We start from the raw sequence: 15,169 nt of genomic DNA, 5'->3' as shown, positions 1-15,169 counted from the left end.
ACTAACATCTGAGCAAGGGACAACATGTTGTTGCACTGCCCCCAAAGAAGCAAAAGAGGGAGATTGTGACTCAGTCTCAGTGTCCCTCCTGGTTTCTCCCTCGACTCCAGGGAGGCAGTAACTGCACTGTATTTGTTGCAGCATATATCCCCTGCACAGCTATGCCAACAAGCATGTTGAGAGGGTGAAGCCTATATTCTGCCCCTCTCACTCACCTGCATGAGGGAGAGAAGTAGCAGCTCTGTGTAGCCTGCTTTCCCTACTATCTGTAATGCATGTAGCCAGCAAAAGGGTGTTAGGGTGTCCTTATGCTCTTATTCCACCACGCTAGTTAAGCCACTATTTAACCCTTAGATATAGTAAAATACGTTTCAATGTGGTGGTTCAGCAGATGTCAGAGAAAAATGTGTTTCCTGGAGACTGAGGTACATATGACATCACCAAAAGATTTGCCAGCCAATATCTCAGTTTTGCCATGACACTGACTAAAGCCTAAAAGAGTCATTATTACAGTAACTCCTTGCTTAATGTGTAGTTATGTTCCTGAAAACTGCTACTTTAAGCAAAACAATGTTAAGCAAATCCAATTTCCCCATAAGAATTAATGTAAATATGGGGGGTTGGGTTCCAGGGAAATTTCCCCCCCCATATTTTTTTATACACATATACATACATACATACATACATACATACACACACACACACGTACATACACACCACGTTTTAAACAAACATTTTAATATTGTCCAGAGCAATGATGCTTGTGAAGCTTGGTTGAGGTGGTGAAGTCAGAGGGTGGGATATTTCCCAGGGAATGCCTTACTGCTAAATGATGAACTAGCATTCGGCTGAGCCTCAAGGGTTAACACGTTGTTAATGTAGCCTCACACTCTACAAGGCAGCACGAATAGAGGGAGGAGACACAACAGATGCCTGGCAGTGGCTGCAAACATTCCCTGTGGAAACTGAACATGATAATGAACCCACGCTATCCCACTGGAGCACATCACTCCCTCCACTTTCCAAAGTGCTGGGGGTGCATGTGAGTGAGAGAGAGAGTGTGTGTGTGTGTGTGTGTGTGTGTGTGTGTGTGAGAGAGAGAGACACACACACACACACACACACACACACGAGTGAGATGTGCATTGCCCCTTTAAGTATGCTGACCCCACTCAGAGCACTGCATTTTAAAGTAGATCAGCAAGTCGAGACAGCAGCTGCTGCCAGCAAGCTCCCTCTGTCCTGAGCCCTGTGGTGGGTTGTTGTCCCCACTCTGTGGAGATGGGGTACAGGAGCGGGGGGCAGAAGCGGTAGGATGGGTACACCCTGACATCAGCACCCCTCTTCCCCCCCACCCCCTGCACAGCAAGCAGGAGGCTCCGGGAAGCAGCTCCAAGACAGAGGGCAGGAGCAGCACGTGGCAGTGGGGGGGGGAGGGACAGCTGAACTGCCCGGCAATTGATAGCCTGCTAGGTGGCTGCTGCACAGGGAACTTAGGGGAGCAGGGAGCTGATTGGGGGGCTGCCAGTCCACCCTGGTTCCACGCCCCCACCAGCTAGCTCCAATGGGCTGCTCTTCATGCAAGCAGTGGACAAAGCAGGCAGCTGCCAAACAACATTATGGAGGGAGCATTGTGCAACTTTAAACGAGCATGTTCTCTATTAGATCAGCGACATAACGAAACAACATTAACCGGGACGATGTTAAGTGAGGAGTTACTGTATTATTAAAGACAGCTTGGTTCTATTATTTGATCCTCCACTTGTCCCCAAAGAGGCCTGAGATGTGTACTTAAAAAAAAAAAAATAGACACATTGGGATAATTTATCTCAGATATACAGCAATGTGTAACCATGACTCTTTGTCAGTAACTACACATCTAAAATCACAATAAAGCATTTACTGTAAGATGCTTTGTGCGCCAATCACTACTCACCCAACTCTGGCTTTTTGGTAGCTGAATCAGGCTTCTTTGTAGGTCCTGTTATGTCAAGGACATAGAAGTTAATACAAATTGAAATGTTTGTGATGATGCTTAGAGAACAAGTTTAAATAGACTTCCTTTTAAAGTAAGTGAAAGTATTAGACTAATAATTTTTGAAGTCTTCTACAGTTGTATGACTTTCCCTTAAACAGGTTGCTCCACTTCTATGTGGTCCAGGTTCTGGTACACTCTTAGTCAGACTAACTAGCACCTTATACCTTAAATTGTGCCAAAGAAGTTAATACACACGTTTTCTATGGATGTCAGAATATGGCCCTAAGTGTTTGTTATGTTTTAACATTAATGCTAAACACTATATCAAGAAAAATCTCACAAGAAGGGATTTTTGCAAGAACATATTACTTACCAACGTCTAATGCATCTTCTAAGTTAAAGCCGTCTTCACCTATCAACACACACACACAAAAAAAAGCCAGAAATTAGCAGCAGAATGAGGAGACACCTTTCTCACTCTAAAATTCTGATCCTGGTCAATGTTGTCCCACATGCAGCTAGAATAGAGGGACTCTCTCAGTATCGTGGGCAGGAAGCAAAAGCAGCTTCCCCCCAAAACACTCCTTTAGAAGAGAAGGGATATGGATTATAAGGGTCGTATCTGCAGACAGACAATCTCAGTAAGGTCAGTCAGTCTTCCATGGAGTAAATGCATTCTTCCCTGTGAGGGGCAGACACCCCATCACTGGCAGAAAAAGGTTTAAAGGCAGCCTACAGAGGCTGTGCCGGAGGAGAAGAGCTGAAGAGAAGCAGCCCATCAGGGCCAAGCAGGCGCATTTTTAAAAGGGAGCTGCAGGGCAGAGGAGGGCAGTTCTCTGCTGGGAGCCCAGGGAGGAAGGAGTGTGTCTCTGGAGGGCTGAGAGAACTGCCCACATCCTGGACAGAGCAGTGCTGCAGACAGACACTGGGGGAGTGGGAGACAGCTCCTGGCTGGCTACTGGGGTTTGAAGGCTGAGGCCCTGAGGCAAGGCAAAGAGGATGCTGGGGCCATGAGGAAGTGGCCAGAAAACTCACTGCAGTAGCCACTAAGGGAAGTGGCTGAACAGTGAACTGCAGATCCCTTGGAAGGAGAAGCACAGTGTGTGGCAGGGCTGGAGGGCAGTATTGCTGAAGAGAACGCCGTGGTCCTTGGAGAGATGTGGGTCCTAGAGCAGGAGTGATGGTGGCAAGGCACCACCCAAAGAGGACGCACTACCGTGGAGAGCTAAATTCCTAAGACAACCAGCAGGAGGTGCCAGAATGGTGAGTGAACCCTGTTTCATTCCCAAATGATTCACTGATGTTGAACCGGGGTCTTCAGCACTTTTTCAGCAGACCTCCAGAAAGCCACAAGCTTAGCAGAGCATTGCTCTGCTCAATAGGAATGAACACAACTGGTCCAGCTGTGCAGAGAAAGATTCTCTACCTAGGGGTTTTAGGGCATGAAGGGGGGCTGAAACATGCATGATCGTGTAAAGAATTTACAATATAAATTTCTTCATAATCTGAAATAATTATCTTCTTTGGTTCAGTTCCACTATAATCTGCTATCTTTCTTCCTCCCATACACAGGATATCCAGTCCAAAGGTGGTAAGTTTTCAATGCATGGTCTCTCTTTAAAAATTGAATTAAAGTGCCAAACAGGAGTTTAAATACAAGTATTAACACCACGGACACCTCCTCCAGCTGGAATAAATATCATTTTGAGGGAGACTGAACAGAACATTTCTACACCACATCATGATAAACACTATATCTACTACTGCTGTTCAACAGCTTCCAGCCACTTGCGTCATGTTGACTCACATTTTTGTGGTACAAACTGATTTGACATCATGAATGCTGTGGTGGCAAATTTCAGTGGTTAGTGAAACTGATCAGACAGACTGAACGCTGACAGAAATCTTCCCCAAGTACAACACAAGAGCTGTGGGAAGCACCCAGAGCTCTCTAAGCCCAGATACTCAGCTATCTATACCTTCACTGCACCAAGCAAAAGGTAGAGGAAAAAGAAAAAGAGCAACCAAAACCTACTGCAGCAACTCAAGAAGTGGAGCTGCAAAAGGAATACTTCTCATGATCCTAGGAGTCCACTGGGCTTTTACACTGACTAATTATCAGGCTGCCAGAATCAGACAGCTAGCTTGGTTCAGCGAAGTGTTTAATACTCTTAATGTAGATGCACACAAAACATTTATTTCTGACCTGAGTCTTCTCAGGTTTAACCATCCAAGGGGTCCTTAAAGGAAAACTCTGCACTTTACTCACTACATACTTCCTTTAAACAAGGCCAGGAAAGGAGACTGAATTTGTACTATTTCTGTATCAAAACTGAATAAAAAAATTTAACTAAGAAAAACAGGGGTTTTAATAAACCTTAGTATTTGATACTAGTGCTGTGGTTTATGCAACTTAGAAAATGCCAGTCTGAGATACAGAAGAATGGAAATTCACTGGTCCTCAATGACCACTGTGCTACTCCAGCACAACCAAATAGAAGAGGAATCATTAGTTCTTGAGGTCATTCTGAAAATAGAACTGGTTTTATGTTTGGCTCATCTTTCACAATATATTAGGTTTTTCCTGGGAAGGGGTAGGGACTGGAAGGAAAGAGCCTGATTTCCCTTCCTAGTGATTCTCAGCTGAATTGTCCTCAACATACACAAATATGGGAAAACCCAATAGCGAGATGCAGGGAGCCAAGTTACCTGAAAGCAACCAAGACAAACAAACAAGTTCTGCCATCCAGAGGGGAGAAGTTGGGGTAGTTCTTTGCTTCCGAAGAAATTCACATTCTGCGGCCAAAATTTCACTCAAACTTGCTTCATTGATGCAGGACAGTCTTAGCTGAAACTAACCAATCATGCAGGTTGGTCTTGCTGATTCCTCCCCATCATTCTGGGCCTCAGATTACTGAAATGGGATGGGCATTGGGAATAGTGGTTGTTCGTAACTCTGAAATGCTCATAACTCAACAAAATGTGATGGTGGTTCTTTCAAAAGTTTACAACTGAACATTGATTTAATACAGCTTTGCAGAAGAAAAATGCATCTCCCCCCCGCCTTTTTAGTAGTTTATGTTTAACACAGTATGGTACAGTATTTGCATTTTTTTTTTTTTTTGGGTCTCCACTACTGCCTAATTGCGTACTTCCAGCTCCAAATGACATGTGTGGTTGACTGGTGAGTTTGTAACTCTGGTGTTTCTAACTCTGGGGTTCTACTGTGGTAATGTAGCCATGGTACCACAGACAGCAGCAAGGAGCGGCATAGGCTAGCTGCCCTAGACCCTGGGAGTACATACTTGGCACAGGCTAGCCTGTGCCACTACTCCCTGTGCTATCGCAGCTATGCTATTATTTTTAGCATGCTAGCTTGATGAGAGCTGGCATGAGCATGTCTATGCAAGCTGGAAATCACACCCCTAGCTCCTAGTGCAGACGTAGCCTTAGAACAGAAGGCATCTGAAAAAGACAAAAAGTAGGCAATCTGAAGGGATGCAAGAAAAAAAGCTCTTAATTGTAGCTGCTCTCTGAAGAAAACCATCGCACAGCCAAGGCAGGTACTGCAAGTCTCCACAGGGGTGAAGGGCAGAGAGAGGAGAGGATCTTCCCACAAGCCACCTTTCTTTACTCCACTCCTGAAAAATGCTGTGGGATCTTTTAAACACCCAGCTCATGGAAAAACTACTTCATAGGAGTGGGCATGCACATGAGACATATTGCCAGAATGATTCAGCTGGAACTGACACCACCTTTGAAAGGAATGCAAGATGCATCCATACCATCTTAGGAATTCAGCATAAAAGTGGATCACAAAGAGAATCTCTTCCGTATAAGATCTGCAGATAAACTGGCCTGTTTCCAATGGGCATGCAGAAAGTCAAAATAGCCAGAAAATGGGACCTAACCCAGACAAGCAAAAACTTGAAACACTTGATGTGAGGCATTAAAAGCATCATAGGGGAACAGTTGCATTAGATCTAGGCTTTGGTGGAGCAAAGGGTGTATTTGGAGGGGAGATACCAATTGCAGAGAAAAGGACTATTCACTGGTAGCACCCTGCCTCCACGATCAACTGACATTTAGCACAAGGGTGAGTATCTCAGCTGATTGCCTCTGTGGTGGTTTGCCCAAGAGGGGGGAGAAGCAGTCTAAGACAGCCAAGATCCAAAAAAGTACTGTAATTCTAAGGTTTTATTGTTTTAACTTGTAAACATCACCCACAAATAAGACTGAAGCTTCTTTTTGACTGCTGGGCATGTATGATATGCTCTGGGTAACCACTTAAAGCAGGAAGCCTCGTCTTGTGCTGCCTGAAGTTACTGAGAGGCCTTCTGGTACAATCCTGTTTAAGGCCAGATTTTCAAGAGTTCAGCATCCCCAGATGTCAAACTTTTTTCAAAATGAAAATCCGGCCCCAGTGGTGAATGCAGAACTCTTTTGAAGTTCTGGCCCGTGGAATGTACTGCAATAATCCAGTTCTGAGCTGAGAGGTATGAATGACTGGGATGAGGTCCAGATACTAAGGAGAAGATGGCAAACTTCTTTCCCAGGACAAATGGAGGAATAAAGGGTTACTTTATAATTGTCCATGGATAGCATTTCATGCAATTTCCTCTGAAGCAACTAGTATTGGAAACTGCAAGGGATCAAGGCGGCATCAGTCATGCCTGTCTAGGAGAGAGGCATAGTGCAGCATTAGAGCAGTTTTTGAAACTGCTGCGCTGCCTCCTCTCCATACCCACAATATACAAATCCATGAGTTGCAAGTGTTCTCAAGCATTTGAGCAGAGAGCTGGGGGGAACAAAAACAAAAAAAACAAAAAACAAAAAAGACCCTAGCCCCTCTAACAGAGCAGAAGCTGCCACCCTTGACGCCCTGACTGACATAGGCTATGCCAATTGCTGGCAGTAGCTGGGAAAATGAACATAAAAATATGACATCTGAAGCACTAGGCAAAAGCTATTTCTGAGCAAACAAAGCTTTGAAGGGCTGATTAATTGAAGCCACTGAAGAGGACCAAACAGACATTCAAATGGAACTCTGTTGCTGTGACTCATGGAACCTCCTTCACTGAACAGGGTGGGAAAGAAATGGCAGCTAGAGCCAGTAGTGGTAACTACATTCCACTGCAGAAGCTGGCATGAGACAACTGATTTAGAGGAGCTCTGGCCTTGGTCATGAGCAAGAGTACAGGCTGAGACTGAGGATTTATTATAATGCATCTCCACAAAGGGTAAAACAGCTTGTCCCAAACAGGTTGCACAATTCCCTATAGTCATATTTAATACCACTCCTATTCTCCTGTAGCCTTTTTTAAATTTAAGTTGAATTTAGTAATTTTGTATTAAGCTACCATGGGTTCTGCTGCTGTTGCTACAGTTTCAAGCTCAACTGCATGAAAATCACCGCTGGTGTTTTTCTCAAATTTGGAGACTCCAGGACCACAAAGTCCAAGGATAGCGACCACAAACACAATCACAAGTACAAAGTCTTATCTGTATAAAGTTACAATTACCCATATGTCATAAATATAAAGGGAAGGGTAAACCCCTTTAAAATCTCTCCTGGCCAGAGGAAAAATCCTCTCACCTGTAAAGGGTTAAGAAGCTAAAGGTAACCTCGCTGGCACCTGACCAAAATGACCAGTGAGGAGACAAGATACTTTCAAAAGCTGGGAGGAGGGAGAGAAACAAAGGGTCTGTGTGTCTGTCTATATGCTGCTTTGCCGGGGATAGAACTGGAATGGAGTCTTAGAACTTTTAGTAAGTAATCTAGCTAGGTAGGCATTAGATTATGATTTCTTTTAATGGCTGAGAAAAGAATTGTGCTGAATAGAATGACTATTTCTGTCTGTGTGTCTTTTTTGTAACTTAAGGTTTTGCCTAGAGGGATTCTCTATGTTTTGAATCTAATTACCCTGTAAGGTATCTACCATCCTGATTTTACAGGGGGGATTCCTTTACTTCTATTTCTATTAAAAGTCTTCTTGTAAGAAAACTGAATGCTTTTTCATTGTTCTCAGATCCAAGGGTTTGGGTCTGTGGTCACCTATGCAAATTGGTGAGGATTTTTATCAAACCTTTCCCAGGAAGTGGGGTGCAAGGGTTGGGAGGATTTTGGGGGGAAAGATGTGTCCAAACTACGTTTCCCAGTAAACCCAGTTAGAGTTTGGTGGTGGCAGTGGAGATCCAGGGACAAAGGATAAAATTAATTTGTACCTTGGGGAAGTTTTAACCTAAGCTGGTAAAAGTAAGCTTAGGAGGTTTTCATGCAGGTCCCCACATCTGTACCCTAGAGTTCAGAGTGGGGGAGGAACCTTGACACCATACATATATAAATCCTACAAAAACCCATGCAATGACTAAGGCTGCAGTCATACACACATCCTCAAAGATATCCTAGGGTCCTGATGGACCTCTCAGCAGATGATTATTGATAGAGGGATGGTTCCTGCTCGGGTCTCCTGCGGGGGAGGAGGGGGGACGGTCTTCCCACTTTTACATAACCAGGGACCTCTTTTATATTGTTGTTCTGATCACACCTAATGCAGATATAGGAGGGTTTCCCTTATCTGTACTTCCACACCCCATGAATATTGGAGTGCCCCATTTTTCATAGGCTGTTTCTTACGTTCGCTATTCTTATTAGCATCTATGCACAGCATGTATGCTGCAGTCACGACAGGACATTCCATGATCTTACAACAGGTGTCCCATGATCTCGAACAATACCCTGCAGTTTATTGCCATCTAGTTTTTTGTAACATCGGGCACATCTTTTATAGTGATCCTGTGACCTTCCTGGCATAAGGTTATTCCTAGATCACCCACTCATGCCAAGCATTCTTAAGCCTGGCCTAGTATTACTAAGCTAAAATTTTACAGGTCTTGGCCTATATGACAGGGGTGGCCAACCTGTGGCTCTAGAGCCACATTTGGCTCTTCAGAGGTTAATATTCAGCTCCTTGCATAGGTGCCGACTGTGAGGCTGGAGCTACAGACACCAACTTTCCAGTGTGCCGGGGAGTGCTCACTGCTCAACCCCCTGCTCTGCCCCAGGCCCTGCCCCCACTCCACCCCTTCCCCCAAAGCCCCCGCCCCTTCGCCAAACGTGCTGTACCCTCCTTCCTCCCCCCTACTCCTCAGAGCCTCCTGCACATGCAAAACAGCTGATCAGCCAGGCAGGAGGCATGGGAGGGAGGTGGAGGTGCTGCCGACGTGTTACTGTGGCTCTTCGGCATTGTACATTGGTAAATTCTGGCTCCTTCTCAGGCTCAGGTTGGCCACCCCACTATAGGCCTTGTATTCCAGCCATGCTTTACTTATATACCTAACACACACTCATCACTCCTAAATAATTGTCAGTCTTACACTTCTATTATCCTACAATTTAAATCTATTTAGCATACATTGACTATCTATGAAATAGCATATGAATTGACCATAACGCCAAACACCACAATGATAAAGGGATGATAAAATGAACTAGCTAGCTAAGTTCTATACCCCACCAATAATTCCATTTTTCCCCCCTCCTTCAGTGGGCCTATAAGAAGGATGGGAATATCTGCTACCCAGCCATGAGGGACTATGGTAGATAGGTCTGCAAATAAGCAATCAGTAAAAGTAACACTTTAAAGTATTTTGCACAATTTTATTTTTATTTGAAGTTTAAACCTAGGAACTGCTTTTCTGAGCTCACTGGCATTTGTTTCCAATTCCGTTATTTGCCTCCTGTCAACATACAGTGATCCAAGACTAAAAACATCTACTGCATAGCCCACATTCTGACAGTTTTTTCCCCCCCAAAATAGTTAATGTCACAAACAGCTAGAACCAAAAAAGAAAAAACAATTTACTAACAACAGTGCAGGAGAACGTGAAAACTTTTTTATTCCTCTTAATCTATGTTCCCCTTATAACTCTGCAAAAACTGCTTTTTTTAAAGTTTTAAGCAGAGAAACTTGAATGTGATGATGACTCACTGCGGGAGAAATAGAACTTGCAGCTGCATTAGTCATCTCATTCTAGGTAGAGTTGTGGGCACCAGTCCTGATCAGGCAAAAAACTGTGACAAGATGTTTACAGACATTGCCAAGCAGCAGCTTATAATTAGCTCTGCAGCAGCATACCATGAAATCTTCAGAACTGAAATCCTGTACCGTAGTTTTCAGTCTGCAACCCTCTTACATGACTTCACCTATCAAAACTTTGCTCATATATGAAAATCTTTAAGTTTATTTTCTATTAATTATTTGCACTGTGGTAGTAGCTAGGAGCTCCAGTCGTGGACCAGGACCCTACTGTGCTAGGTAATATACAAAAAGAAGACTGACCCTACTTCAAAGAGCTTAAATTCTAAGTAGGAGACAAGGATACAGATAGACTATGAAGTGAAGATTTTCTAAATACAAAAAAAGCACCTATTAGCTGCATATTCAGTCCTGCTGGATTTGGCATGTTCACAGTCAGAAAAAACATTGGTAACCATGACAGTTAAGCTTCCTCTAGGACCAATAAAAAGAGAAACCTACATTTCTTTCCTATTGCTCAAGATGTATTTGACTTACCAAGGTTATTTGTTCACATACAAAAGTCTCCCAACAGGCCTTTATGCAAAAAGAATGGTTTCTAGACACCCCTTCCAAGGTAGCAATGACATTTTTAAAGTGATGGGGTACTTAAACAAGGAGCAAATAAGCAGTTGTCCATTATCACTTTTCAGTTCCTGAAGCTGAAGTTCAGAACAGACCATTCCTTCCACTGAACAGAAGTGAAAATGTACACAGGATCCTTTGACAGAAGTGAACATCCATTCAAGAGGCCACCTTTCTCCCACACATACTGTAGTTTGAATTTCATGTTTCCACATGTGTCTGTGGAGCATGCTGGAACTCAGGGGATGTATCACAAATTATGTTGATCTTTGTTAATACCCATTCAAGACTGGATAAGAGAAATTAGGAATTGTGGCACATTTTGTAACAAGAGAAACCTATTCACTGAGGGCTTGCATCACAAACAAAACAAGCTCTGGTGCTGATAATGTGGATGGCTTGACAGGAGCATTTAGTTTAGGAAGAAAGAGTTAGGGGTAGCGTACTTTGAATCACCAGATGAACATCTGACTAGAGTACACAAGAGTAGGGTAAACAGGAGGTTACAGAATCTGCCACAAGGAGCTCAGCGTTTAGTAAGGCTAATGACAGCTGTTATCCAGAAACCAAAACCAGTCCAGCTGCATAGCAACAACAAATCTGGGAGCCGCCTCTGAAGCCATTCAGTTGGGCTGGGTAGATTAAGGCCCAAGATCCAGTGTCCAACCTTCAAATCACTACCCACATGCCAGAACTAATTCTATACCAGAATTTAGTTTCACAAGGTTAGGGTCAGTAAGGACATAGGTTCAGAAATGAGGTGACTATTTTCCTCAGTATGGTCTTGGAGCACACAGTCAGATAGCATAGGGCTAAATGTTTGCCATGTTTGTTTCTGGGAAAGTTATTCCCCCCAGAGGTGAGCTTACCACACTTGAGAGTTCTCTCTCCCCCCCATCCCCTGCTTGCCCCCCCTTGCTGGGAGCCGATCAAAAAAAAAAAAAAATAGAAGAAGCAACAAGCAACAAGCCAAAAACTAGCCAACAAGCAACTCACAAGCACAATTTCTGTGTTTTTTTCATGGGTTTGGCATGTCTGGTGTGTATGGGGGTGGGGTGAGGGAGGAGAGACAGAGTGTGTATTGGGGAGTGAGTGTGTCGGCATGCTGTCTCCTAAATTCAGACAGCAGCGGAAGCAGTCAGTCCTGAGGCAGTGGGAGGGAGCACCTTAGAGACTAACAAATGAAGTGAGCTGTAGCTCACGAAAGCTTATGTTCAAATAAATTTGTTAGTCTCTAAGGTGCCACAAGTCCTCCTTTTTTTAGAAATATAAAGTATAACTCTGGGGTCCTATTGTAACTATGTGAAGTGTGGGCCACTGATGGTGGTTTAGAATCTTGATGGCTCCCATTTACTAGCACAATTGGTTGTAAATGGCTGTTTACTTGCAAGCCTTCCCATGTTCCTGTAAGCCAGCCCAGGAAGAATGGAGGCTGGGGATCTCACAGGACATGTGACCATGTCACATTATGCTGAAATCCATCTTAAATCTGGTACTTTTCCATTCTGAAGGAGGGGTGGGGACCCAGAGAGAAAAGATTCCTGCCTTGGGCCAAACCTATAAAAGGGGGCTGCCAGTCATGAGAAATCCCCTAGTTACCACCTGGAACCAACAAGGACTGTACCAGGGGAAAGGATTGGGCCCACCCTAGGAAGGAGTCTAGTTTGTGGAAGAGGCTTATTGAAACATCTCTGAGGGTGAGATTTTACTTGTAAACAGTTTCTTAACGTATTAGGCTTAGACTTGTGTGTTTTTGCTTTATTTTGCTTGGTGACTTACTTTGTTCTGTCTATTACTTTAAACCACTTAAATCCTTTTTATACTAATAGAATCACTTTTGTTAATTAGTAAACCCAGAATAAGTGATTAATACCTGGGGGAGGAAACAGCTGTGCATCTCTCTCTACAAGTGTTATAGAGGGTGGACAATTTACGAGTTTACCCTGTATAAGCTTTAAACAGAGTAAAACAGATTTAAGGGTTTGGATCCCATTGGGAACTGGGTGTCTGGCTGCTGGAGATAGGTGACCTGCTGAGCAGTTTTTGGTTAAAGTCTGCAGCTTTAGGGGCGTGGACCAGACATGCGTTTGTGTTGCAGCATGCTAGCGTGTCTGGTTCAACAAGGCAGGGTTCTGGAGTCCCAAGCTGGCCGGACAAACGGGCTCAGAGGTAATTCCAGCACATCAGGTAACAATCCCAAGGGGATCTCTGTGACCGAACCCGTCACATAATCCATCCCGCAGTCTCTTCCTCTGACTCCTCCAATAGGTTCAGTGTAGCCAGATGCTTACATGTACCCAGAAACCCAATGAAGTTGAGTGACTCCATACAGGTGTAAGCATCTACGTTCAAAGATCAATTTGCATGATTTGGTTGCAAGTGTAGTGGTTACACTATACAGTGCGATACAGCCTGCGGCCACCGGGGGATTCATTATGGCCCTGAAAATGCCCTAGCCCCCCTGTAAAATATGGAATACACGTTGATCAAGGCAACATGATGAGATTTCAAGCCTCAACTCCCACCACAAATTTCACCACTGTTGGCTGCAGACATGGGACATTCAAAAGGGCTTGGTGCAGTCCCTTAGGTGCCTGGTCACAGCCACATGAGTGGAAGGGAAGTGGAAGACAGAGGGTAGCAAGAGGAAGCCAGGGATTTGCTGCAGGAAGTGGTTGTAGGATGCAGTGGGGATTCCCAGGTGCCTTGTGGGAAAGGCAGGGAGATGGATGGAATGAAGGATGGTTGCAGTGGGGAGAAGGCTGCTGCAGGGGAGAGGGATAGTGGGCTGCTGTATATGTGGGAAGGGAAACCATGGTGCAGAATTGCTGTGGGGAGGGAATCATGGAGTGGTTTGCTTTAACCGGTGACTGCTATGTATGTGTGGGAGTTACCAGAGAGGATGCTGGAAGAGCGACTGGGATGCAGGATTGTTGCACAGGATTTGGAGATGTGGGTGACAGTGTTGTGTTGGGGTTGCGCAGTGAGAGTGCATAGCTGTGGGGGTTGGTGGAAGAGGGAGAATGCAGATGAGTGGTGTTAGGAGGAATGGATATATAATACTGAAGGAGTGTAATGGAAAAGAGGAATGAACAAAAGAAAAACAAGTATCTGATAAAGGAAAAAACAAAACCAAGAAAACTGAGAAGGGGGGGTCTGAAGAAAGACTCTGCTCCACCAGCTTCCAAGAGCCTTTTGCACAAGATTCCCAGAACCCTTTACCAAAGCCCTACTCTGCTACTCACCTCTTAAGCATGCTATCCCTCCTGCCCCCAAATGTAGGTTGCCCCAAATGTGGGGCAGGGATTAGGAAGACAAAATAAGGGTTAACTTGTTTTGTGCACGAGGCACCACAGATTGAAAGGAGAAAAGGAGTACTAGTGGCACCTTAGAGACTAACCAATTTATTTGAGCATAAGCTTTCGTGAGCTACAGCTCACTTCATCGGATGCATTCAGTGGAAAATTTGAGGAGATTTACATACACACAGAACATGAAAAAATGGGTGTTATCATACACACTGTAAGGAGAGTGATCACTTAAGATGAGCTATTACCGGGGGGGGGGGGGGGGGGGGGGAAGAGAAAACCTTTTGTGGTGATAATCAAGGTGGGCCATTTCCAGCAGTTAACAGCGAGGAGCGGGGGATAATTTTACTTTGTGTAGTGACACATCCACTCCCAGTCTCTATTCAAGTCTAAGTTAATTGTATCCAGTTTGCAAATTAATTCCAATTCAGCAGTCTCTCCTTGGAGTCTGTTTTTGAAGTCTTTTTGTTCTAATATTGCGACCTTTAGGTCTGAAATCGAGTGACCAGAGAGATTGAAGTGTTCTCCGACTGGTTTATGAATGTTATAATTCTTGACATTGAGATTGAAAGAGTAATCCTTTGGAGTGAGCATCTTTAAGATTAAACTCTACTAACAACTGTATCATTAACACCAAGCCTATTAGATATACTCTGTTTTAAAACTGCAGACCCAGCATTAGGTAGAGAATTTTGTATTAAATAACTTTTGTATCCCCACAGTTTAATTTCTATTTGTGAAACAATTCACTAGTTTTGAGCAAAAATTAAATAAAGAAAAATGTGAAATGAATGTCTGTGGTCTAGTTTAAAATTTAAATAAAAAGGACCAGTGTGAGTGAGAAGAGAACATAACTAAAATGTCAACAGATCAGATCCAGACAACATAAGCCCTGGAGTTTACAAACAGCTTTTGTTTAATAAAAATACCAACTTGGAACCTTTTATTCAGACTCAAACAACTAAGATTTGGCAGACAACAAAAAAGGCAATGGATATCCTGTGTGAAGGGACAAAAGCAAAAAAAACCAACAACCACCCCAAACTTATTTTTACCTAGACCAAAATTCTATTACTCAAAAGAAAAGACCTGGGATTAAAAGATTTCTTGTGAACAGATCTTGCGGATGAAGTATTCTCACCCTCCATCCTGCACAAAGCTGAAAGTTATACAGTAGAACCTCAGAGTTACAAACAGCCTCCATTCCCGAGATGTTTGTA

General features: G+C 43.8%; 1 protein-coding gene across 2 annotated transcripts in view; it reads right to left on the bottom strand.

Annotated features, from left to right (window-relative positions):
• Window positions 1–15,169, bottom strand: part of LOC141995205 (CD99 antigen-like) — a 35,390-nt gene that overhangs the window by 13,684 nt on the left and 6,537 nt on the right. For both annotated transcript variants that reach the window (XM_074966207.1, XM_074966199.1), the window contains exons 2-3: window positions 2,352–2,390; window positions 1,937–1,981 (exon numbers count right to left, since the gene is read on the bottom strand). In XM_074966207.1, coding sequence (XP_074822308.1) covers window positions 1,937–1,981; window positions 2,352–2,390 — 84 coding nt within the window. The remainder of the gene's footprint in view (window positions 1–1,936; window positions 1,982–2,351; window positions 2,391–15,169) is intronic.

Source organism: Natator depressus, chromosome 1, assembly GCF_965152275.1.
Source record: "Natator depressus isolate rNatDep1 chromosome 1, rNatDep2.hap1, whole genome shotgun sequence".
In the NCBI taxonomy this organism is placed as follows: Eukaryota; Metazoa; Chordata; order Testudines; family Cheloniidae; genus Natator; species Natator depressus.
The sequence above is the reverse complement of the archived record's forward strand: the minus strand, read 5'-3'. Positions and strand labels throughout refer to the sequence as shown.